This window comes from Meles meles, chromosome 2 (genome assembly GCF_922984935.1).
Source record: "Meles meles chromosome 2, mMelMel3.1 paternal haplotype, whole genome shotgun sequence".
Lineage (NCBI taxonomy): Eukaryota > Metazoa > Chordata > Mammalia > Carnivora > Mustelidae > Meles > Meles meles.
Window position 1 is genome coordinate 142,153,221 of NC_060067.1, and position 26,428 is coordinate 142,179,648.

At 44.2% G+C, this 26,428-nt stretch overlaps 1 protein-coding gene across 1 annotated transcript in view; it reads right to left on the reverse strand.

The window, feature by feature from the left end:
• The window catches only part of FHDC1 (FH2 domain containing 1), a 38,760-nt gene that overhangs the window by 9,519 nt on the left and 2,813 nt on the right, over positions 1-26,428 (reverse strand). Inside the window, 10 exon segments of the mRNA XM_045998499.1 lie at positions 1-118; positions 1,641-1,711; positions 3,709-3,816; positions 3,923-3,993; positions 6,893-6,993; positions 7,296-7,381; positions 13,005-13,107; positions 13,785-13,846; positions 22,507-22,827; positions 22,829-23,145. Of these exon segments, the coding sequence (XP_045854455.1) occupies positions 1-118; positions 1,641-1,711; positions 3,709-3,816; positions 3,923-3,993; positions 6,893-6,993; positions 7,296-7,381; positions 13,005-13,107; positions 13,785-13,846; positions 22,507-22,827; positions 22,829-23,008 (1,221 nt within the window). The 5' untranslated portion in view covers positions 23,009-23,145.

Below are 26,428 nucleotides of genomic sequence, written 5' to 3' on the forward strand. Positions count from 1 at the left end.
CTGAAGGAAATCTTCCATCTGCTGACAGAGTTCACCATCCCGCTGAATGTTTTCCCTCAGAGATCTCGTCCTGAGGAAGAGCGAGTGCAGTTCTGCCTCCGTGTTATCCAGAGATAATCTACAAGAAGAAAGGGGAGAGTGAGCAGGTGGTGCAGGGAAGCCAAACAAACTTTATTTTCACGTTGTATTTCACAAACTCTATTTTCACACTAGACAGTGTCTAGCTAAATTTGCCCAGCTAACTCTGACCAGAAACGTCAGCTCAAAAACGTAATGGTTTATTTCTGTATTAGTGTATTTCTATACTAGTCAGAGGAAAAAATATTACCACACTGATTTCTTCTAGAAATTCAAAACCAGAACAGTTTATATCTTATAAGATGCTCATTCTTTGGGGGAGAGGAGATAATATGAAATTCTGTAAATGAAAACTATGAACTGTTCACAACTTTGGCCTAATAAGCTCACTTTGGGAAAGACATGTCATCTGTGGTAAGATGTGCATAGTCAATAACACTGAGACACTGGCCAGTGACAGGGCTTGGCTTGAAGAGCCATGATTGGTGTATTTCCGCATCGGGTTCATAGCTCTTATAATCAGATATAATCACCCAGATAGCAAGCACAGGACTGGAAGTGGTTCACTGGAGCCAGCTTGCGAGAGGCCACTGTGGGCGTGGGCACCCCTCCCGACTCCTCACTCAATGAGGCCACACCAGTGGCTTGAATCTGCCACGGTAGCAGTATGCACACCACGGAAATCAGCAAATGCTACAAACAAGGACTTCTTTCCAGGAAAGCTGGTTATTGAACATATACCACTGGATACAGGGATATGTACTATAAATTAAAAAACACGGAACTCAAAAGGGCGCGTGTACACAGATTACAGCCACATTAAAATGCACACCTATACTGCGATCAGCAGCAAATTAAAGTGATGTAAACACAGCCTTATGCCTGGTAGATACTTTCTCTGTGAGGCTGTGTGACTAATTTAAAACAAAATCCTTTCCCAACCCTTGGTATGGTTCCAATTGCAATAGAAAATAAACGTACCATGTTAGATTCTACAAGGAAATGGTCCTGAAGTCTGACTGATGTATAACAACTCCCAAGGTAAGAGGCTGTGCTGTTTGAGCTCTATCTTTGGGTGTGGAGGGATTTGCAGTTCTTAATCCATATTGTTTTTACACTGATGATATTCATTGGAAACGACTACAATGGTGTTTTTTTGATTAAAAATACAGACTAATTTTTCAAAAGCCCCAAATTCCAAAAGTGCACACACACCTCTGTGAGCAAATAAAACGGAGGTCTGAAAATTCAACAAGACAAAACTCTTTAAAGTTATAAAATGTTTTAAAGTTATAAAACATTCACCAGTTTTTTAAAAAGTAGTGTAGGGGCACCTGAGAGGCTCAGTCGGCTGTATGTTGGCCTTTGGCTCAGGTCCTGATCTTAGGATCCTGGGATCGAGTCCTGTGTCGGGCTCACTGCTCAGCAGGGAGCCTGCCTCTCCCTCACCCCTGCCCCCTCCACTCATGCGCTCGCCCTCTTTTTCAAATCAATCAATCTAAAAAGTCATTTGAAACAAAACCATGAATTCTCAGAATTCACTTTCAGTCTTCTTTGCTTACCTGGCAGCCTCCTGAACATGGTGCAATTTTTCAGAAAAGTTTAGAAGAATGGCATCTTTCTTCTGGGCTTCCTAGAATGAAAACAGAATTTTCTCTACTGTATGTATAAAACTGGAAGGAAACAATTATCCCAAGACTGAAAGGGACTTTAAAGTTCTTGTTTTTATGCTTGATATATTATTCAAAGCAACTCAGTGAAACGTGAACTCTTGTATTCCTCAGTTAGGAAGATTTACCAGAACTCCCCTACTCTCCAGATATATTTAACTTCCCAGAGCAACCGATCCTGACATGAAATACAACTCAGGGGCACACAAACTCAATGGAGGTGGGTGGTGGCTTGGCAGGGCCCATTGTTGCTGTGAGAATCCAATACATCCTGCTTAAATACCACCCATACCTGTGAGTGTGCCTTTAAGTGACAAGATGCCTACAGCGGTTAAACCAGTTTGCAAACTGAGTTTAAGCTGAAGGTGCACAAGCCACGGAGGCCTTTGGATTCTTCACCTGTTCAGGGGACACAAGGAAGGTGGATACCAAGGGAGCAATTACCAGCTCTGGAAACGTCCCCCCATGGGTAGGGGCCAAGTGACACAGAGCACCTGGCTCCACGGATCTAAAGGGACTGACGGAGAGCCGCCTGGGTGGCTCAGTTGTTAAGCGTCTGCCTTCGGCTCAGGTCATGATCCCAGGGTCCTGGGATCGAGCCCCACACCCGGCTCCCTGCTCAGCAGAGAGCCTGCTTCTCCCTCTTCCTGTGCCTGCTACTCTGTCTACTTGTGCTCTCTGTCTCTCTGTCAAATGAATAAATAAATAAAATCTTTTAAAAATAAATAAATAAAATAAAGGGACTGACGGAAGACTCGCTGTAAGGCCCACGGGACAAGGAACACATTTTCTGCTTTCAATGTCCTGAAAATCAGCTAATTAAATGAGTCCTGAGTTCAACATGTCCTTTGTCTTCTGAAGAATGCAGTAATAATTACGTGTGTTATTTATGGAGCACATACTATGGGCCGAACACTGAAGTAAGCAGTTTATGGAATTATCCCCTTCAGCCCTCTTGGTTACCTGTTTGGAAGGATCACTAGCCCCATGATTAGAGGAAGAAATTGAGGGTCTTAGCGTTTAAGGAACTTGTCTGAGGAAGTACGGCTAATAAAAGACATGTCAAATTCCCAGTTCTGTCCTGTCCTGAAGCTCACACTGGAAGCCAGCCCAGCTTCCTCCCCAGCTTACAGCTACATCTCCGTGAATGCTATCAAAACAACAAAGGCGATCCAATGAAGGAAAAACAAAGTGGCACAATTCGTAATTTGAGATAATGTAACAACAGACAGACTTTTTCACTTTGTAACCGGTTGTTTTGGTATCCCAGAGGCCCAGCCAGAATCGGAGGTGACGGCCAGGGTGCAGATGCCAAGCGCTATGCTTGTCACAAAGTAGCCAGCCTCAGAGTTCACAGAGGGGAACAAATGGAAGCGATCCTTTTCACTGTTCTGGCTCCCTCGCACTCTACATGTAACCAGTCACGAATCTAGTCAGCCCAATGCTGAGAATGTCTCAGCACCCAGGCCTCTGTCCTCCATCCCTGTGGCCGAGACTCAGCTCTCTCTCTCCAAACCATCAGAGAGCCACCTTCTGCCAAGAGGGGCCCCATTTCCAGTTCTCTCTCCACTCCCGCCCATCCCCCATAGAGCCTTATTTTTCCGAAAAACAAAGCCAACCTGGCCAGGCCATTGTACTGGGCTCCAGCTTCTCCTGGCTCCCCACTGCTAAAGCATGAATCCAGATGCCTCAGTGTTTAGGATGTAGATCCTTCCTAATCAGGCCTTACCAACCCTGACCCCTGCCTCCCCCCAACCTCTCTGCTTCCCTCCTAGCCTACAGCCCTAGGCATTAGGCAGCTCAGCTCAGGAAGTTGCAGGGTGCTTCTGCAAACAGAACTTTGTGGAGCCCAACTGGTCCTCTCCTGTCTCTGTGGGATGCCACCTAATACCTGGGACACACCTCCCCAGCGAGGATTCACACTCATTCTCTCTCTCTCTGAATTCCCACTTCCACATACCTGGGCAACAAAGTGCAGAAGATTCATCCCAGGTTTGTTTGCTTTTGTGTCTGCCAATTTGAGCAAAGAAGACAGTTTAAATCCTACTGCATTGCCAGCATACCCTCCCTAAAGAAGACAAATCAGAAGAAAAAATATATACGTATATCTTCAGACGGGCAAATAAACTTAGAAACACAACATCTTTTTCATTTTTTTTTTAAATTTTACTTACTGCATTCATGATGTTCCCTGCCTGTAGCACCAAGTGTAATATAGAATGTAGCTCCTCACACAGCATCAGCTCTGTCAAAAAAGAACACACCACAGGACCTTGAGCTTCAGTGCACAAAGAGAGCCACCACAGCCAAGTTCAAGAGGGCTTGAAGCAAGCTCTGACCCTAAACCACGTATTAAGACCGTATTAAGACCGGAAAAAAACAAATCAAGCCGCACATTCTGTGGTGTATCTAATGCGTCCTTTGCTACTGGCAATCCGTGTCCTAGTCTCTAACTGGGAATCGATACATATGATGCTTCAGTGTATCACAAAACACTTCAATAAGGAACATTTTCAAGGAGTGGAAAATGCAAAGGCCTTATGAAAAGCAGAGCACTGTGTTATAGGAACAACCTCTTTCTTAGCAATTCTTTATTTCTTTTCCTTTCTATCCACTAGCCTTCGAGATTATATTTATAGAAGATGGAAACTAACAGAGCAACATTTTGCTTAGTCCCCGAGCTATGAGGAGATAAAAAAATAAACAGGCTGGGATGACATGTAAATGACTTGCAAAGCACTAACCCTTAGGGGCCAGGCACCCAGAGACTCAGTCCACTTTATTCAAAACTACAACTTTCATTTGGATTGGCTTAAGGTCTATAAAGGAGCTTTCATTGCAATATATCTTTAGATTAGTGCTTTAAACATAGCAGCTTTTGTAAACACATCTATGCAAATAATATTATTAAAATTATTAATGTATTTCAAAAGCTAAAAGCAAGGTTTGATGATTATTAAAACTACAGTATATATAGATAATAAAAAGCTACCTATGATTTTGTTAACTTCATATTCTCCATTAAGTGTGGTATTACTTTCAAAAAATTACACTTGGATCACTGCCTGTATTACGTTATCTAAGAAAGCCAGTATCTGAAGGTTAACCAGATAAGAAATGTTTCTGCCGTGCCCACAAATTTGCATGGCTCACTACAAGAACTATTTCATCTCGAAGTGAACAGGAGGAACGGCCCTTCCAAAGTTGTTGCAATAGCCCTGGTGTGTGTGGGAAGAAATTTTAACAGGCCTCCCTAAGGAAAGAAGAACACTTGCCCTGAATTCTGAGACTCCTCTCTACACTGAAGAAAATACGACGGGCTGAAGAGCCAAAACTTTATCTCAATACGGGCCAGAGCAACGGAACAGGAAAATCCAGTAGGAATCAACAACTCTACAGCGCCTAGAAATCCAGAAAACAACCCAGAGGAAATGGGGCTGGCACTGGATGGGGGATGCAGAAGGATGTGAGGGGTGGGGAGCGCTGGAGATGCTGCCTTGGAGATGAGGGGTGCCCACACCTGGGCTAGGCCTGCATGCTCAGCGCCATACGTGCCTGAGGGCAAAACCCCATTGCTCTGGAAGGAGGCAGGAGAGCAATTCCAAGGAGTCTACCCGGGCAGGCAAGTCGTTCAAAGAAATGGAAACGACCCACTTGCCCCTCTCAAACACAAATAGCCCACCAGGAGTTAGAGACTTGGGAAAAGACACAGAGCAGAGCCATCAGGAACCTGCAGAAGGGCACACTGGAGATGCCCAGGAGGAGTCAGGAGGAAAGGAGGAGTGCTGCTGAGAAAGCAGGCCTGGACACCAGAGGCCACAGGATGAGGGAGGATGCAGCTGGCCTAAGTGCCCAGGGTTTGAGCATGCGCACGCGCGCACATACACACACAGCATGCACACGGAAAGCTGACCTGGGAGAGGAAGAAGAGCTAGCTACAACCAGCAAGGTTGACTCTGAAACTGGGGATGAAAGAAATCTTCTTTTATGGGAGGTTACTATGCTAATTAATTGATTGGTCAATTAATCAATTAACTAATTAGGGAGGAAAGTAAATGGAAATAAGCCTTAACTGTCACCCCAGGTAATATCTCATTTCCCTTTTTAGGGTGTAGCAGAATTAGGATTTCATATTTCTCATTTCAACTAAACAGTATTTTTAAAAAGAAAATGCTACCAGACCGCTGCGGCCACCACGGAAAACAGTATGGAGCTGTCTCAAAAAATTCAAAACAGAATGACCACACGATCCAGTAGTTCCACTACTGGATATTTACCTCCAAAATATGAAAACACTAACTCAAAGGGATACATGCAGCCCTATGTTTATTGGGGCATTATTTACAGTAGCCAAATTATGGAAGCAGCCCAAGTGTCCATCAACGGATGGATGGATAAAGAAGAGGTGGTGTATATACACAGTGGAATCACACTCAGCCATCAAAAAAGAATGAAACCTTGCCATTTGCAGCGATATGGGTGGATCTAGACGGTATAATGCTAAGTAAAATCAGTCGGTCAGAGAAAGACAAACTCTATGATTTTGCCCATACGTGGAATTTAAGAAACAAAAACAAAGAAAAAACACAGACCAAAAAACCAGACTTGACTCTAGAGAACAAACTGGTGGTCACCAGAGGCGAGGTGTGGGGGATGGGGGATGGGGGAAAGAGGTGAAGGGGATGGAGAGTACACTTCTCGTGATGAGCACCGAGTGCCGTGGGGTGGGCAACTGCTGAATCACCACATTGTACACCTGAGACTGAGAGAGCACTGTGTGTGAACTACACTACGGCATTAAAAAATAAACTGATTTTAGAGGCGCCTGGGTGGCTCAATGGGTTAAACCTCTGCCTTTGGCTCAGGTCATGATCTCAGGGTCCTGGGATCAAGCCCTGCATCGGGCTCTCTGCTCAGCAGGCAGCCTGCTTCCTCCTCTCTCTCTGCCTGCCTCTCTGCTTGCTTGTGATCTCTCTCTGTCAAATAAATAAATAAAATCTTCAAAAAAATTTTTTTAATAAGAAATAAATTGATTTTAAAAATCAGGAGAAGAATGCTTACTAAAAAGAAATTAAAACTAAAATAAAGTGCTCCCACCAAAATTAATAAAAACAAATGACATGAAGCCTCATGTGGTCACTTACCTTTAGTCGCGGCTCTTAGAATTGTTATGTCTGTGTACAGAGAAGAACAAGAAGGTAAAAATTCCTTCTTTAGCACCATGGCTTCAATTCGAAGTGAATAGCTGAAACATAAAAAGTAAAACTGTAGGGGCGCCTGGGTGGCTCAGTGGGTTAAAGCCTCTGCCTTCAGCTCAGGTCATGATCCCAGGGTCCTGAGATCCAGCCCCGCATCGGACTCCCTGCTTGGCGGGAAGCTTGCTTCTCCCTCTCCCACTCCCCCTGCTTGTGTTTGCTCTCCTGCTGTGTCTCTCTCTATCCAATAAATAAATAAAATCTTGAAGAAAAAAAAAAGTAAAACTGTAGTATATGATGTCACTGATTTTAAACCCTTTCTCTGTGAAGAACAGTGATGGACAATCCTTACTTTGGCACCTGAATCAAGTAGTGCAGAAAGGAGTCCGCCAGGGACAGCTTGGACACATCTCCACTAAATGTTTTCAATTTCTTTATCTAAAAGACAAACAGAGAATAGAGAAAAAGAAAATAACTTGTGATTAAAATGTAACATTATTTTAAATTTCATCTTAGAATCCCTGTAAGAAAGTAAGATTTCAGTACTAAATTCAAATTAATAAAAATGTAGACCCAAGAAAAGACAGAAAAGGAAATCATCACAATGACTATGTTTTTTGAAAGAAGAGAAAGCAGACAAATGAGAAGAAGAGCTGTGTCATGTGTGTGGGTATAAATAACCTCAGTCTGTCTGGAGAATCAGAGCCATAGGAGTCCTCAAGGGAAGGGTCAGTTCTAAGGATGAAAATTTTCTGTAAGTTATAATCTGGAAAGGAGATCACTGGGAGAAGAAGGACGACACTGGGTCGTCATTATAACACGGTCCTCTAGGTCCCTAATGAAAAAAATCTCAATATTTTGGATATAAAATACTCGGACTGGGGGAGGGCTAACAGACCTTTCTGTGGCCAAGTCCCCCCTCCACACAGAACAGCCTTACACCAAACGGCTGCTGTGTGCTGAGGCAAGAACACAGCGGCTGTCCAGTGGGAAGAGAAAAAGGAACAGGGCTTAAGCAGCTGAGGGGTCAATGTCAAGACCTCCCCTTTGAAAATGACCAGGTAATAAAACAACGTACGTTCAGATCCCGTTTCTAGAAATTTTACAAGAGGCATCCACTGCGACCCCCACTCTCCATACACACACCACAGGTATGGGGGAAAAGACCAGAATGTACTCCCCCTATCTACACAAGGTAATAGGTTTATTATTTTCTTCTGCTGCTCATTTTTGTGTCCTAAAATGTCTGTATGAACATGGATTACTCTTGTAAAAAATTAACCTCAACTCAGGGGCGCCTGGGTGGCTCAGTGGGTTAAAACCTCTGCCTTCGGCTCAGGTCATGATCCAGGGTCCTGGGATCGAGCCCCACATCAGGCTCTCTGCTGAGCAGGAAGCCTGCTTCCCCCTTTCTCTCTTCCTGCATCTCTGCCTGCTTGTGATCTCTGTCTGTCAAATAAATGAATAAAATCTTTAAAAAAAAAAAACAAAACAAAAACTCAGTTCTTTTAACCGCAGCAAAGAGAAACAAGAGTTCTGACCCAGGAATACAGCCGAACAGCTAGCAGTGGGGGATGGAAGCAAAGAGAAAGTTCTCAAACTGCGTCAGAGCAAATCAGCACCTCCATCACACAGAGAACTGGACCAGCCCAGTGGCAGGAACTTTTCTACTACGCCCACTGTCGTAGAGCGTCTTGCAACAAGAATACTTTACGGTAAATCGAACCTTGAGACTACGAGTAAAGTAGACAGCCCACCTCTGCAGCTAACTGTTGCCAGTGAGCACTCACCATCTTTCATTAGTCTTTTAAAGCTTACTCTCTTCCATCCCTGGGATCATGGCGGGTGCCCATAAAAATAACATGCCTTTTCAGTGTCTTGAGAAATAGGAAATGACAGCTCCAAAACACAGAGCAGGGTGTTATTTGCAAAGATCCACAAACTGAAGTGTCTACACCAACAATCTGAAAATACAAAATGTCACAGGGCCGATGGTCACCCTGGACTTAAGTCTGATGCTTAAGACTACTTTTTTTTTAAAGATGGGCAGAAAATAGCCATTGGTAGAATGGCATTACTTCTTCTACCGTTAGGGCCCCAAACTGAATTTCCCATTTTTAGGCTTACTTGACTTAGGGGCAGATGGAATTTCTGGTTGAGCTAAACTCAAGTCAGTACCTAGCTGCTGAATGGAGAAAACCGTAGGAGGAGGTCCTGATCCCTTCTGAACTAGAGTTTAGCAATTCACTATATATGGAAAGGGGCAGAGCGAGGTTGTCCCTTTTCTAAGACCATCAACTCAGCATGTGCAAAGCTTCTGAAAAGAGTGCAATTTTCTGTCTAAAGCATATAGAATAGGTCACACTAAATAAACCTGGTAGGTATTTCTATTAAACATGTGCTCAAGCTGTAACTGAACAATGATTAATCTCCTTCACTTACATAAAGAGCTAAAAATGTTTATGGATTTCAAGAGCATGGTGATGGAAAGATAGTATTTAATTTAAATGCCATGTATACAGTCGTTAATTCCATTTCAAAATGAGACTCGTTCATTAAGAGGGATTATTGTACCTTCACAGTGGTAGGGAGGTACAAAAGAGAGGTGAACAAACCCTATAATTATTGTGCATTCTCGTCATCATCCAAAAGCATTTATCACACATTGTTAGGCATAATTTTGTTGGCTGAGCCAAGTGACTCTCGTTATGACCTGGCTGTGCCCGGTTTCTGTCCTAACAGCAGAAAGCATACTCCTTAAGACACACACATTCCCAAGGACAGACCTCCTTCGGCCCATCTAATTCCACTCACACGGCCTCGAAATACCGAGATTTCCCACCAACAGGTTCACCCAAGAGAAGACCCCAGGGTTTCCTCCCTGCCATTCTCCCCAACAAGGGGCAGAGTTGGTATAGAAGGTTGGGATGAGGGGATAAAATGTCAGAGGAGGCAACCAACCTGCTGCCTGAGAGAACAGGAAATGTCTACCCCCTTCCAGCTCTCTGTCCCTGAAAGTGACACAGGGGTGGGGGCCAACCCCCAAGGGAGGGAAGGGCTCACAGGCTGCATCTGGGCTCCCTTCTGACCATCCAGCCCGCTCCTGCACCAGCCTCTCCCTTGTCCCCTCTCTGCCCACAGGAATACTTTTCAGGGCAAAGAACCCCTTCCCAGGGCTTTTATTTCTGGGCCTGCCTTCTTCCTCTCCAAGTTTTAACTGTGCAAACATTTAGGGCAAATTGAAAAAAAACATGCCAGATAAAAGATTTGTGGGGAAGGACAGAGAAATCCTGAAAACAAATTAACCTTCTTCTGGCTTGTCAGCTGCGAATGCACCACCGAAAAGGGCTGTTTCCGCTCATATTTTTCAACATGCTGATAAGATGACAGTATCACTCAAGCGACACTTGCCCGGTGCTCCCTCTGGAGCAGAGGCGATGAAAGGGCTGGAGGGAGGCCCACGGTGGTGCGGGGTGGGGTTGTGAGAACCTTTGCCCTTCCTTCCTCAAAGGGATGCAGCAGAGTGCCGCAGAAGGAACCGTGCTGGGATCAGACGAATCACGTGCAAATCCACTTTCCCCTCTGGCCTGTCGAGTATGGGACACACGAGCGGAGTTCCAGCGAACCTGCATGAGCCTCAGTTTCCCATCTGTACCCTGAGGACTGTCTGACAACGTGGCCGAGAGGATTCAGTGGCAAAGGCACCCCAGATCATCAGAGCTGCGACAGAGTGACCTTCTACGTGCCAGGCACAATGGACTACATACTTGATCCCATTATCTTGCCCGACTGCATTCTGCCCTGCCCAGTGCCTGGAACACAGGGACACACTTGCTCCGTCAATGTTCAGTCCCTTCCTGTGCGAAAAATGAGCACAGAACATTACACCCCAAGCTGAGCGGACATGTGGTTACACTGACACTGGGGCACTTATTAACATATTTCTGCCACATTCCTGAACCTCTCTCACTTGGCCCTGGCTCCCTCTTGGCCCCATCCCTATGTTCCACCCTCTACCCTAGACTTGGGGGCTGGCCTTGGTCCAGGTGGCTCTGGGGACCACGCGGCACTCGGGGCAAGGCCAGTGGGTCCCCGCAGCAGGCATCTGTCAGGAGGTGGCTTCCACGGGCACCGAGATGCCCTCTGCTAGCGCACATCCCTGCAGTGGTTCAGGGAGGGGCACCAAGAAGCCCTGGAGACGGTCAGGGTGTTCCCGCTGAAGGAAGCTCCCAGTTGAGTGTGGAGGGCGTGGTGAACTGAAGCCCGAGTCGGTAATGTAAACAAGAAGAAGTGTGACCAAGCCTGTCGGGTATTCAGGCTGAGGATGACCCTGCGGCAGGAGAGGGGGACAGGAGAAGCAGCTGCATCTGGCTGGGTGGCAGGGTCTCAGGGCTCTCTGTCTCATCCCAGCAGAACGCTGTCTCTGGGGCTGGCTAACTGTCTGGGAGGAGCGAATGCCGAGCAGCACTCGGGTGGGTTTCAGGCGTCTTGCCCTTAACACCCCCCCTTGAATTACGTGCCACCCCCCCAGCTCAACAACATGGGAGGCTTGACAGCTAAGTTGCTTCTCTGAAAAATCCCCGAGGCCTCTGCAGCCTTTGCATTCTCTAATCACCCCTGAATTTAAAATTAGAAATGAAGGTATTAGGAAAACCTGTACTTAATCTCCCACCTCTTCACTGCGGCACGAAGCTGGCAGCCTCCCCCCATCCCGCCTAATGTCCCTTTCGTTAGAAATTTAGAGCTTTTCGGAGCATGTCCACACGCGCTCTCAAATGTGACCTTCACTGAAATAAGGCATGAGGTCAGGCAGGAGTGAGCACCACAGCAAGTCCTAAGGAGGCAGCATGAAAAAAGCCCAAAGGGGAGTAAGATTTCAAGAACAACTCAATCTTTTTAAAATCCAAATTAATTAAACCCTAGCCATCCTAATTAAAGAACTCTGAAACTCTCATTCTCTACATGAAAAAAGACTAAGGCTGTTCAGTGTATAAGATCCAGGGTAAATTATGATTTAACATACCTTTCCCTCAAGACTTAAAGACCCTTTACGGTCATGAATAAATGCTGGTAATTAATCTTGACTTAGGTAAATTACACTTAATTTGCAAACAGAAAAGCTGACACAGAGAGAGAGGTTCAGATTATCAAATACACCTAGAATCCTCAGTTACCTAGTATGACCCTCGAGTTGGCATTGCAAGTTTATCACAGATTGATGTAAAAGAAGTACAGATATACACTCCTCCTGTTATTTATGGCACTAAAGTCAAATGCCATAAATTATGTGTGGGAAGAGGAGTGGGATGGGGAAGAGAAGAACCAGCTGTGTGCGTAAAAGAGAAACTTTTTACTTTGTAAGATTTTACATTATTTAAATATTTGTGAGCATATATATTCTTGTCATTTCTTATTAAAAATTTTCAGGGTTCCCTTCTTCAGAAATAAAAGGCAATATTACAATTTTATAAGGTTTTACAAAGCTTCCAACCATTCAACGGCTCAGTTCATTCAGTCCCCCCAAAAAGATGATTAACTTTATACTGCAGTACTAAAACCGCTATCACAGCAATTTCCCCCTTTAAGTCAATTACAGAGACAACATTTCTTAGCAGTTTACCTACTTCTCCAAACTTTTAGAGCAACTTTATCCAAAAGTGATTTCCTTTTATTTTCGTGTATATAAGGTATACATATTTATAAAATAACCTAGGTATGGCCTCAGCAAAAACTGTCATTGGTGATGGAAAAGGAGGTCCCATGTGCCCGGTACCACGCCTGATGCATAACTAAGGGTTCGGCATCCTGGCAAACCCTCACTGTACAGGTGCGGATACTAAGTTCACCAGAGTTAGGAAATTTGTCCAAGCAAGGGGACAGCTGTTCCCCAACTCCACAATTTATGCTCTCTCTACTAAGTCACTTTTTATTACTTGTATATGAGAAGACTCTGGCTCTAGGTAGCAGAGGGCCCCTCCCAGGTTGAGTTCTGACACTCTGAAAAATTTTGAGCTTTGATCTTCACTCCTACCATCTAAAACTCCTGTGCCAAATTCCTTACCTCCTCTGACTCCGGCAAAAGTTTAAGAAATTCTCGCAAGGTCTCTGATCCATAATGCTCACTCTTTCCCTGATGAATATCTTCTACAATGGACTGAGGAGACCTTGAAAAGACAATTAATTAGATTCCATTTCACATCTGTTGGAGTGCCAAAGAAACACGAGTCAGTGGAAACTAAAACAAATCACCTTGACCCTTTGCCCATCCTGCCTTCTTCCCAGTCGGAGGGACGTGCTGTGTCAGCAATCACAGGAGACTCAATGCCAGGGAAAGTGGGGGTCCCGACACACAGCCCAGAGGCCCCTACACCCAGAAGCCCACCCTTGGGCATCTCAGAAAAGCCGAAAGTGGCAGCAAACCACAGGAGTCTTCCCTGGGAGAAGAAAAGCAATCCCCTTGGGTCGCATGGAACCCTGGCGAGCCTCTCCTCTCCACTTTCCAACACTGGCATTTCACCACTGTCTTCTGACCAGTCCAACCTCCGCTGAGGGGCAACGCTATAAATGAATTCATAAATTCCCCAGCATAACAGGCTTGAACGGATTCCCTTAGGCAACTCTGCCTGTACTTCAAGCCACCAGGTTATGCTTCCATGCAGGAAAAAGCAGAGAGCTACGGGCACTCGCACACTCATCGCGCCGTGTGTTGAAGGAGGGTAGGCGGGTATGAGGAATGAATTTCGCTCATGTTAGAAGCTGAATTTTCAGCTCAGCCACACCCACAGACTGATGCTGACACCAGGGAGACGCCTAAAGTTGCAAATGTGTGCAAAAACCTTACTTCTTAAATTGCTTAAGAAATATCCCAATGTTCATGCTCCGTTTTGCATCCAAGACAGTAATCTGGAAAAGAACAGACACACGGAAGACTATTACAAATGAGAAGACATGGGAGGGAAGAAGAGAAGTAAAATCTATCAAAATACAACACTAATTATGAGAGAATAACTTCCAGTATGTAAATCTGGTTATTAATCGGCATACCTAACAGTTTTGCAAATCTTAAAATATTATCATCTCCCCAAACTTCCTGCAAGGATCTATTTCCTTAACTATTATAACTATACATACCTATTTTAATCTTACATAACTTTTTTTTTTTTTTTTTTTTTTTTGAAACAGAGTGAGAAGGTGTGCGTGCATGAGCTAGGGGAGGAGAGGGGGAGAGAGAGAGAATCCCAAGGAGGCTCCATGTTCAGTGCAGAGCCCGACTCAGGGCTCGATCTCAGGAGCCTGAGATCATGACCTGAGCTGAAACCGAGAGTCAGACACTTAACTGACTGAACCACCTAGGCGCCCCTAATCTTACATAATTATTAATGAACAATGTATATTAAAATTGTTTAAATTTAGCTATTTCCTCTTAGAATAATATAGCCTTCACTTAAAAGCTCAAATTTGAAAAACAGCTGTGTTAGCATAGCCAGATCATATGAGATTTGAACTAAGAAAGCAAAAAATAACTCAAGCTACTGCAGAGTTCCAAACCCTGCTTGAGGGATGTAGAAGGACCAGTACTGTTATTTTAAGAAATGTAATAAAATTAATTTTTTTCTAAAAGATAAATTTCTTTTCATTGAGAAAGAATATGTGTCCTTCAGGGGAAGGTAAGAAAGTCTTCTACATTTTATTTACTCAGAATTTAAAAAGGAAAACTGTTGTGCTGTATTTCACCAAGTCTAACGTGCATATTAACATCTCTGGAATCAGGATGTGTCTGACAACGCACAGAATCTTCGACTTAATGAAATATGGTGCCATTCGAATATACTGTCAAAACCCGGATTTGGGCTACAATAGGTTTTAGCTGTTCAAAATGAAAAATTGGGCAGGGTTTTATCAGACTAGAAATTAGACAGAAACTTTATGTTTGGGGAGGATGTTGTTATTAAAAACAGAAGCCGGGGCATCTGGGTGGCTCAGTCGATTAAGTGTCTGCCTTAGGCTCAGGTCATGATCCCGGGGTCCAAGAGTCCAGGAGTCCCAGGATCAAGCCCCCATCAGGCTCTCTGTTCAGCAGGGAGTCTGCTTCTCCTTCTACCCCTCACCTCCTCTGTGCTCTCTCTCTTTAAGAAATAAAATCTTTAAAATAAATACATAAAATTTTTATAAATATATACATACATACATAAACATTCATACAGAAGTCATTTCTTTCTCTGGAAGGGAACATCCAAGATACATGGAGGAAAAGATCACCTTAACACTGCCACAGGTTTGTTGTGGCTTCTTCTTTTTTTCCAACTGTTTTTTGGTAAAGGGAGACTAGCTAAAACAGGAATGTTGTTATGATTCTCTTCCTTTCCAAATGTATGTGATTCATTTGTGAACAAAAGCGAATCAGGTTTCAGATTAAATTCCTGTTCTCTAGGCCTGCTTCTAAGTTTCTAAGCAGCAGTGAGAACTGTTAACCAAATTTAATGGCATTTCCTGGCTATAAGGTTAAATTTTTACAGGAGTGTGGTTGCCTTCTTTTGAAGGCTGATCTTAAACAATCACATTATTTACTATCCTAGGGGTTTATTTCATGTTCGTGCAATTACCTACCAGCCATAAAATAAACTCCCAGGCGCACAGGGCAGGCTCCTTATTGGAAACCTACCCAGGGGCTGCAGTTCAAGTTCAGTGTGAAAGGAGGGGAGAAGATGGGCAGAGAATAAAACCTGTCAAACATAACACCCTTTAAAGAGGAAAGCGCATACGAAACAGAGGAATCTAAATTTAGTACGACAGAAAACAAGTGTATATTATAATCCATCAATTAAAAAGCCACAAGTAAGAACATGTATACTGATACAGTAGTATTCGTACCCGAAGGACTCCCTCGGCACTCACCTCTACCCAGAATGAGGAAAAAACTTCTTTCTTATTTCTCTCATTAAATCACCACCTCTTGCTCTATTTAACACTGGATGGCAGCGCCCTCCCCTGCCCCCAACTCCAAGCTCCACCCCTGACCCCCTGACACTCCATGCCCCCGACCTAGGTTCATAGCTCCTGCCCCTGGAAAAGGGACGGAGAAATTATTCTTTTTACTCCTATTTGACAGATAAGGAAACTGAGCCTCAGAGATGTCACGTTATCCCTTTCCCAAAGCAACACGAGAACTGAAATGCTAGTCTGGGTCTCTCGGTTCCTTCTCACTCTAGTTCCTCTGAGTCTGAATATCACTAGGATACAGGAATAGAGAGAAGTGGCCAGGCTTCCCCACCAGCCTCAGACTGGTACCCAGTCCAGGAATGGGGGCAGATCTAAAGAAAGGCACCCGTAAGGCCTGGCCAAGTCCCCTGGCAACTCCAGAGCTGTGTGTAGAAGATGATGGATAGAAATCATGTTCTCACAGCTGACACAGCCTCCAGGAGCTGCCATCACGAGTGTCCCTAGACTCGGGGTAGCAGCTACAGCCTGGGGCAGTGGCTACCTCCACCACGTGAAGCAAAGCTTCAGAAACTGGCCACCAGTTTAACAGAGGGACATCTGGGTAGCTCAGCCAGTCAAGTGTCTGCCTTCTGCTCAGGTCAGTCCTACATCTGCACTGGGCTCCTTGCTCAGCAGGGAGCCTGCTTTTCGCTCTCCCTCTGCTGCTCCCTCTGCTTGTGTTCGCTCTCTCTCTGACAAATAAACAAATAAAATCGTAAAAAAAAATTTTTAAGAGAATTCAGCAATACTCCTAAGGAAAAACCTGGGCTGGCCATCACTGAGCACCTTACAGGGCGAAGAGAGCCCAGGCCTCATCCAAACAGCAGGAAAACTGATAGCATTCCAGGGGCAGTCCTGCTCTCTCCTGGCATCCTCTGATTTGCCTAGCATGCGAGCTGATTCTCCCTCACAGGCTGTCACACTGGATCCTTCTAAAGCAGTGTTATAAAAGTGTTTGTTAAAGTCTTTTAAAGCGGGTTGTCACTTCACATGCAAATTGGCTTATCTTACTCCCCAAATGTTTGCCAGCTCCGAGCTGGGCAATTCAGGAACCTCTGTGTGTGGGACTGGGTGTTGTTCTGGAATGCCCCGGAGCAGTGGACTGTGCACGTGCTGGTGGCAGAGGCCACCAACAGACAGGAACAAGGATGGCCTGACCCAGCTCCCTCCCTGCCCACCAGTTCCAATCGACCAAAATCTACTTTTCTGGACACCGCAGGACAGAGAGGCAGGACCCCCACTGAAATCAGGGCCTGTCAGGGCAGGGACAGCCCGAGTACTACAGAGTTCACGGGCTTTCCCATCAAGGGCCACTGAAGAGGTACGCCACCCTGGGAGAACGAGGGAACAAAATACAACATCCTGTGCCTGATTCAAGTGGTTCTGAGGACTTCCGCCTAGGATGGGAGATGGCCCCGCTGGAGAACCAGTGTCCCCACACACGGCCCGGCTGACCAGGGCTCTTGGGTCTCCCTCTGAAACACTGAGACCACAGCACTCGGGAAGGGGTCTGATTGGTTCCACCACAACCCTTTCAGCACCCCTCTTTTCTTCTATGATTCCAGAACATTCATCCATGAGCAATCCCCTACCCAATCTGCCTCCCATCGTCTTTCAAGAAAGAAGTAGCTTTTGTATTTTAGTTGTGGCTAAAAAAAGAAAAAAAAAATGTAACATTTATCATCTTAACCATTTTTATTTTTTTTTAAGTAATCTCTACCCCAACGTCGGGCTCGAACTCACGACCCCGAGATCAGGCGCGGCATTCTCTACCGACTGAGCCAGCCAGGAGCCCCCTCCTGAACCATTTTTTAAATGGTCAGTGTCAGGACGAGCACTGACATTGTGGTCCAGCCATGGCCGCCACAACCCACAGAACTCTTCCCATCTGACAGCACTGCAGCTCTGTGCCCCTTCAGTCCTAACTCCGCCTCCTGCCTCCAGCCCCGCCAACCACCTTTCTGCTTTCCGTCTCTGTGAGTCTGACTGCGCTGGGGAACTTCATACCAGTGGAATCATATGGTATTCGTCCTCCTGCAACGGGTTTATTTCACTGAGCATGACATCCCCAAGGCAGAAGAAATGGTTAAACCACGTTTCTTTCAATAGGTCAAAGAGGGCTTCCCTTTCTAAGTACCACTAAGTCGTGGTTTTTTCAATGCTACGTCAAATTTGGAAAAGCAAAATTTAAAAAAAATCTTCCTGTATCCTCTTAGATAGACATAGCTTTTGGTTTTTGATATTTTTGCTTTGTTTCATTTTCTTTTTCATTTTGATTGGCTGCCAACTGGGTAATGTTCCAGCCTGGGTCAGGGCTGGTGGGGGGACGGTGAGGGTGGGGATAAAAACCTAGTTGAAGCTTCTTTTTTTTTTTCCTCTCCTTTCAAATGTATTTCAAATACTCGTCTAGTTCTATAGTTCTGGATTGAGCATGTCCCAGAATTCTGGAACATACTGAAAACATAACAAAAGTTGAGAAAGAATAATCACCTGAATAAATTGGAGTGGGAGAATAAGTTATTACTGTTCAGAAAATTAGAAAAAGCAATCTTCCTTCTATCCTCCCTTCCTCCCTTCTTTGCTCTCTTCTCCTAATAAGGAATTCTAGTTATTTCTTATAAGGTAATAGTAATTTTAATTATAAACTTACTACAGACATCATCTAGAATGATCTCATGTATTCCACCATTTGTGGGGTTTTTTCCTTTTTTCTTTCACTTTTATTGAGGTGTAATTAACAAATAAAATGTAAGGTACTTAAGGTGTGCATCATGCTTATTTGATATACGTAAACATGGTGAAAGGACTCCCGCTCCCCCCACCTCACGGTCATCTTTGGTTCCTCCTTTGCAGTGAGAACATTTAAGTTCTACTCTCTTAGCAAGTTTCAATTATCCAACACAGTGTTATCAACTGTAATTACCTTGTTTTACACTACATCCTCAGGCCTCATTCATCCTGTGTTTTGTCAATCCTGCTTTTGATCATATTGATCGATCATACTGATAAACATTCCCTTTGCCCCCTTGGTTCAGTTCTGTCAGCTCAGCTACCTTTAATTTCCTTTAGAGGATACAACTAGCTAAGACTGTCCCTTTTTTTTTTTCCTTTTAATTTTATTTATTTGAGAGAGAGAGCACAAGCAGTAGGGAGGGGTAGAGGGAGAAGCAGACTCCCCACCAAGCAGGGAGCTTGATGTGGGACTCAGACGAGGACCCTGGGATCATGACCTGAGCAGACACTTAACCAACTGAGCCACCCAGGAACCTTGTCCCTTCCTTTAGGAGCATTTCAGATTCTAGAGGGAGACATGAGACCCAGCTGACCAGTGTGAGCGATGCTGAAGGGGTTGAAAGCAGTGGGGACAGGCAGACAGAAAACATCTCACGGATGAGGTCAGTGAACTCTGCAAAGAAGGTGGAGTTTGAGCTGACTTGAGCTTACTATCCCCAGCAATATAGTTATTTCTAATTATTTTATTACAGTTTAATTATTATAACATTTGTAGCCTTCTCATGTTAATTTTTAGGTAACAAAAACACAAGGTTAGTAATATTTCATAACCTTTCCTCCCCTCCCCCTTACTAAATGTTCTAATTTACTCTCTTGAGTATTGTTCTTCCTAAATTCAGCCATTCCTGAACCCAGCTCTTCCTTATCTTCCAGCAATTCCTTTGTCTGGAATATAATGAAACTTATTTGTAATGCTTTATAACCCCTTTCAAGTAGGAGCCAACCACATAATGGCAGGCCATTTCTGTAGGAGGTTATTATGTTTCAAAGGGACATTATCTGATCCCTGAGGTGCTTGAACCTCCAAATCATGGCCTGTATTTCCAGGCTCAGGATGGGTCCCTGTGCCAAACGTGCTAGTTAGGGTATTCTCCACTCCATGCAGACAGGGGGTGGGAACTAATACTTTCAACCCTGGATTCCATTTACTCCTTCTGAGTAAATTGGAAAACTTATCACTGGACCTTGTGAAACTATCACTCTGATGAGTTGTAATTTCCTTAGGAGAAAGTCTAATGAGGGCAGAAAATAGCATGTACTGTATTCTTTTACTGCAAAATATATACATACACATATATATTTATTAATTTATATATTTTAACATATATTTTAAAAGTAAATATACAATAATTTATTTATGAATTACTTATAAGTACTAACATATTTATAAATATTTTATATATATAATACTTCTAACCATGTTGGAGATAGCATGAAAAATTAAAAATAATTCTGGATAACTCTTTGTTATGTGACGATATTGCCTAATACACACTCAAATCCATCCACCTAAACTACTCACCCTACTTGAGTTCTAAAGAGTTGAAAAGTTAGATTATCTTATGACACATGGTCACGGTGGTTTAATTTTCCTTTCTAGCAGCTTCTCTCAGATTAGGACCTACCAGTGTTAAAAACAGTCACACACCCATATTCATCGCACCATATTCACAACAGCCAAAAGGTGGAGGCCCACATATCCATCAATGGATGACTAGATCAACCAAATGTGGTATATATACAGAGGGATATCACTCAGCCTTAAAATTCTGACACGTACTACACGGGTGAACCTTAACGACATTATGCGAACTGAAATGTTCCAGTCGCAGAGAAACAAATACTATATGGTCCCACTTCCATAAGGCACATAGAGTGGTTAAATTTTTAGAGACGGAAAGCAGAATGGTGGTTGGTGGGGCTGAAGGCAGGAGGGAATGGGGAGATAGGACTTAACGGGTATAGAGCTGCAATTCTGCACGATGGGAAGAGTTCTGTGGGGGCGTGGTGGTGATGGTTGGCCCACAATGTCAATGAGCTTCCTGGCACTGAACGGCACATTTATAAAAGGTTAAGATTAGCAAACATAAAGCTGTGAGTTCCAGCAGCCCCTGGAACTATCATTTTCCAAAATAAATTTACTTATATTGTATTACATGATATCGTATCATATATTATGTTATATATTACGTTATATTATAAAAATATTTATAAGGGAGGCCATGCATTCTAACCTGGTAGCTGCCCCCTCAGCAGTACTGTGAGCTAGACCCCCTTCTGGTTGTTATAGGTGGTTTCCTGAGAGGTACACTCCATTTCCCGCTGTACCCATCCACTCTTTCCTTCCAAATTCTTGAAATTCAGTAAGGAGAGCTAGGAAACAATGGTGAGAAATGCCCTATGGTACAGCAAGGAGTCTCTGCTGGAAGCTGGGGCAAAGGCCAGGGTACTAAGGAAGTGACTTCTTGCTCCGTCCAATACTGAAAGGATCCACTAAGAAATAAAAAGGCTCTGCAGAAAGGGAAGAACAGGGAAGGTCGGAGTTCAGCCGGCGAGGGCATGAGGGGCTGTCCTCAAGACTTCCTCTCAGATTTATTTCACAGTTCACATTTAATTCTAATCCTAGCATTCTCTGCATTTTATAGTTCGCAGACTCCTGGCTATTTCAACAGGGGACCATATCACCAATTTCAAGTGAATCCCCCCAAGTGAATCCATGGAGAGAAGAAGTTAACCTGTTCCTGAGCCGGACAGAGGAAAAGAGGTCAATACCGTCGGCTTGAGAATTCAATTATGTAGAGGGGTGCTACATCATCCTGGAGCCCTGCCCACTCTTACCCGACTCACTCCATCTTTGACCTATAGCCTCTGCTCCTGTAGAACAGATTTTAAAAATGATACATTGCTGCCCGCCCCTCCACCGCACTTTCATTTTTGGTGTTCAACATTCTTTCCTTTCAATCTCTAGTTTCCTCAGTACTTCTGCTAGTAAGCAGAGGTTTCTCAATTTACTTTGTTTCTAAACAGAGTACTTTCAAATGCACTTTTTGACTCAGTTTCCAGAATATATGGTTATTGGCAGCCCTGAAGCCATGCTTTCGAGGTGAACTTCTTGTAACCTGCCAGCTTTACTTTGTTCTCAGTGTAAGGCATTTACTGCTCACTGGAAATGTTTCTTAGGAAATCCACCTAAAACCAGCTTTACACTTCAAACTCTCTGGAAATCTCTATTCCACAATGGCCATGGCTCAATCCGGAGCTCTGCGGAATGAAGGCTCCCTTCTAACACTTCGGGAGGAAAACTAGAGGGAAAAATACTGATAAAATCTTCAAGACGTATATTAGTTAAGGGTGTCTTTAACAAAGGGCATTCTGTCTCAGAAAGTTGCAGTTGATCTCAGTTAGTGGAGTTCAGGAACTCGGGTTTTTGTTTCCACAGAGACTAACAACGTGGACTTCGGCAGAACTGCTCCACCAGGGGAAACCGCAGCAGATGTGCTGGAGACAGGGCAGTGCTGAGAGGCCAAAGAACGATGGCCCCACATAGCATGTTCTCAGCGTGAGGTCCTAATCCACCGGGATGTCTGGGAGGATGTGGCACGCGCGCTTCTTACACTTTCCTGCTAGGCAGCTCAAGCTCATCATATAAGGCCCTTTCTATCATTTCCAGAGCACACGCACTTGCATGATCTTATTTCTCAGTGATTTAGCACGTTTAGAAATGTACACACCCTTCCAAACACAGAACAATGCAGTGTGTGCAGCATTATGCCAACCCCTTCCATTCTTACCTCTTCCCTAGCCTCCCTGAAGGATGAATTTAAGGCTCCTCCTCTCCTAGAAAGGGAAGACTTGGTAGTAGTATCTTCTTGCTGTCCAAAGAGCTCCTCGATGGTCTTTGTGTCAATTTGGTAGTGATGCTGCTGCCTGGCGGCCAAAGTCCAGATGTTGGTTTTGCCACGAACTTGCTCCTCCGGAATGGTCTTCCAAAAAAAGCTTCTCATCCGCTTTTTCTTACCAAGGTGGCTGTAGCCATTCAGGTGAGAAGCTGGGGGTAGTCCTGGAGGGGGAGGCGGGAGCGGAGGCCCCCCGGGGAGTGGAGGTGGGGGGGGGAGGGGGAGGAGAGGGAGGAAAGCCCTCCCCTGAATAGGGACATGGGGGAGGTGGAGGGGGTGGAGGAGGAGGAGGAGGAGGCCTCGGCGGTGCTGTTTCCCGGATCATGAAGCCAGCTGCCGTGGTGATCGTCCCATTTTCTTTATCGCTGACCAAAGAGACACAATTCATAACATGCATAGTACTGTTGCCTTCTAAGGAGATAATTTCTTGGCCTTGGGGAAGCAGACACAAACATTAAACTTGTGTCATACTTTTTCACTCACTGGTCGGCTGCCAGAGAAAAAGGCAACAGGGTTGTGTGTCATCTTCCAAACCTACAAAGATAAAACAACCTTAAATCGGTACAAGAAAACATCTGAATGCCAGCTCGTTCCCTTCAGAGCCCAGCGCCGGTCTTCCTGCGGCGGCTGGGTATTACAATCCGTGAGAGGCAACACATCCGAAAGAGCTTAAAAAGGGACTAATACTTTTCCAAATGTGAACCAGACAAAAGTCTACTGCCTGGAAATGCTGCCAAAGCAGCAGCAACAAACCCAACCTGGAAACCTTCCATTCATCACAAAAACACATATTTACTGAGAACCTGCTATAGGTTCTGCAAGCATCGCTCACTTTACGAATAAACTAATTGTTCACTAACTGGCTTCTCTTCCTTAGGCAATGGATACCGGAGCCCTAGGGGAATTACCCAAATGGCTGAAGCATTACTTAGTCGTGGACGACCCTGCCTTTCTCCTGTGTGGATGTGTCCCCTACCAGTCACTTGATCAAAGGGTATCCTCTGCCTTGCAGAGATGAGGCAGGGCATTTGGAAATGATAAAATAGCGACCAAACTCATTCCCCCAGAGTCAGGGCCACTGCGTTCCTGCTCGCCGCGAACAGAGAAAAGGACACTAGGTGTGAAGATTAAATATTGTAGCGCAAATCAAACTTTACTGCTTACATTTTAGACAAGTCACTTCGCCTCCCTAGACTTCCGTTCTGTCTTTTGTAAAACTAGGAGGCTGGGATCCATTCCATGACCTCTCTCGTTGCTGCCAACGCTATCACTTTAGATTCTAGTTAAGCCACTCTGCAGAAACAACCAGAACTTCATGCCAACCTCTTCGGCTTCTTCTGTGACACTCTCAGCAGAGAAGACACACACACACAAAGATACGCTGCTCGCATCATACCCGCCGCACATCTATCCCTGAGCCACACAGTCACTGAGTTATATTTCTGGCTTGTGTTTTTATTGGCCTTTTAATGTTTGTTTTTGGCACCGAGTTGTTATGGACCTGATGTGAAAACAGAGGTCAAAACAACTACATTTCTTCAGACTTAAGGACAGGTTAACGGAAAATGTGTAAACTGTCTGATAGCACTGTTTCAAGTATTATGAAATGCTTTACACAGAACCATGTATAAAAGGCAGGACTGCCTTGGGAATAAGAGCAGAGACTCTAGAAATAGACTGTTTTTTCCTCAGATCTTGGTTCTGCTCCTTCTTAGATGTGCAGTTTGAGGTGAGGTAGGCTGTTGAACCTATGTCTCAGCATCCTTATCTATAATATAAAGATATATTGTTCCATTGGTTTGCATAAGAATGAATGAGCTAAATACACGTACCAAGATGCCTGGGACGTAGTTCGTTACTATTAACAATAACCAGTGTCGTATGTACATATGATTTCTCTGCACTTTCACAGGTACTGTATTTTCTTTAAAATATGTATTGCGTTCATGGATAAAATGTTAAGGTTACTCCTGGCTAGAAAAATACCTTTAATAGTCCTATTCTTTGCTTTCTACGTTACTAGCTTTGCCCTTCTTCAAACCTCAGTGATTATATATTATGCTATCTCTAATTTATAAGAACATGGGTGCCTGCTTGGCTCAATCACTTAGCATCTGATTCTTGATTTTGGCTCAGGTCATGATCTCAGGGTTGTGAGATCCACCCCGGAGTTGTGCTCCATGCTGGACGTGGTGGAGCCTGCTTAAGATTCCCTCTCTGCCCCTCCCCCACCAAACAAACAAATAAATAATAAATAACAAGCACAAATGTTTTTATGAAACATGAAAATTTTTTTGAAAACTATACATGTGTAGAAGACAGTATTGTCAGCTACTAACGGGATTTTTTTTTTTTTTTACCATTTTAACCATTTATAATTGTATATCAGTGACACTAAGTACATCTGCAGGCTGTGTAGCCATCACTGCTGCATAATTTTTTAGAAAGTAAAACTGAAATTATTTATCCAAGCCAACTTCTAGTTCACTTGCCATGCAACTGGCTTTTAAAAGGAGTTTGCATAATTACCATTAGGGGCATAACTAGGCTGTTTTCAGAGTTGGCACCCCTTAAGCTATGACTCATTGTCAATTACAGTTTATAGTTACATTTGAACTCTTCTTTTTTCAAGACTGCACAGGTAATCTTGGCTGTTTATCCTTACATAGTTTAAAATACTTCTGTACATAAAATATCTCATGTATTGAAGAGTTGCTAATCCTCCAATTCACCTCCAACTGCAAATATGCTGACGCGTTTACAGATTATTCCTGTTAAGAATGGCGATAACCTTAAAAAGTCTCCATCCTAGAAAGCAGGGACTCCCTCCGTGCTGCGTACGTCGATCCACAGATGTGCCATTAAAACTCACACAGCAAATACGGAGTGTGTGTGTGTGAGTGAGAAAGACTCTACACTCAAACCAATCCAAGTTTCTGACACTAAAGCTCCAAGGGATGTGAGTCTTTTTGAGTACCGTGCATTGCACACAAGAAGTACAAGATAAAGGCTTGTCAAAGTAAAAAGTGACAAGTGTTAGTGAGGCACCGGCTATAATTCTAACCACGGCCCCATCTAGAGAAAGAATGTTATTTTTAAAAGTCCAAAGAACAAAATGAAATTTACAACACTGTTACTGGTATGTTGTCTGGCTCATTTTTTCCCAGGGTAACAAATAAGGGTCCTAGGCCCCCAGCAGCTTCTAATGAATAAATTCTCCAGCAATGATTAGCTAAGATGCTAATGCTTTTACTACTGGCTTCAATAGGGCTTTGATAGGGCTTTCCCTTTGGGCAGGATTTCCAGTGTCAAAGAGGCACAGGAAAAAGAGACTGCAGACAGACATTCTAACCCTTTCCACAGTCTCATAACATATTAAAACGGAGGATAAACAAAGAACATTACATTTACTAGGGTACAGTTCTCAGCAAAGATGCAAACGCATACCCTCCAAGTCTGCTAGACCACAGGTGATGCTGCAGCCCTGAAAAGCTAGCTGCTTCTCACAGCTGCCAACTGCCAGCAGGGACAATGGAATTAGTCTTGGCTCTGTCTGGAAAATGACAAGGGTCCCATCCACCTCCCCAGGGCAGCCAGAGACAGGTTTGTATTTTACATCCTACCTACAGGTTGGGGACCTCAGCAGTAGGGAGCACAGCTGCTAAGGCTGACAAATGTTCAGCCCTGAGTAAAACAGAGCTGTCACCGTAAGGCTCTGAAGATGAGAACTCTTCAAGCCCTGAGTGCTAATCATGAGCCATCGGGGGTGTGTTTGAGTGACCAACCCTCTAGAGAGGTTTTAGCTCAACAGAGCATC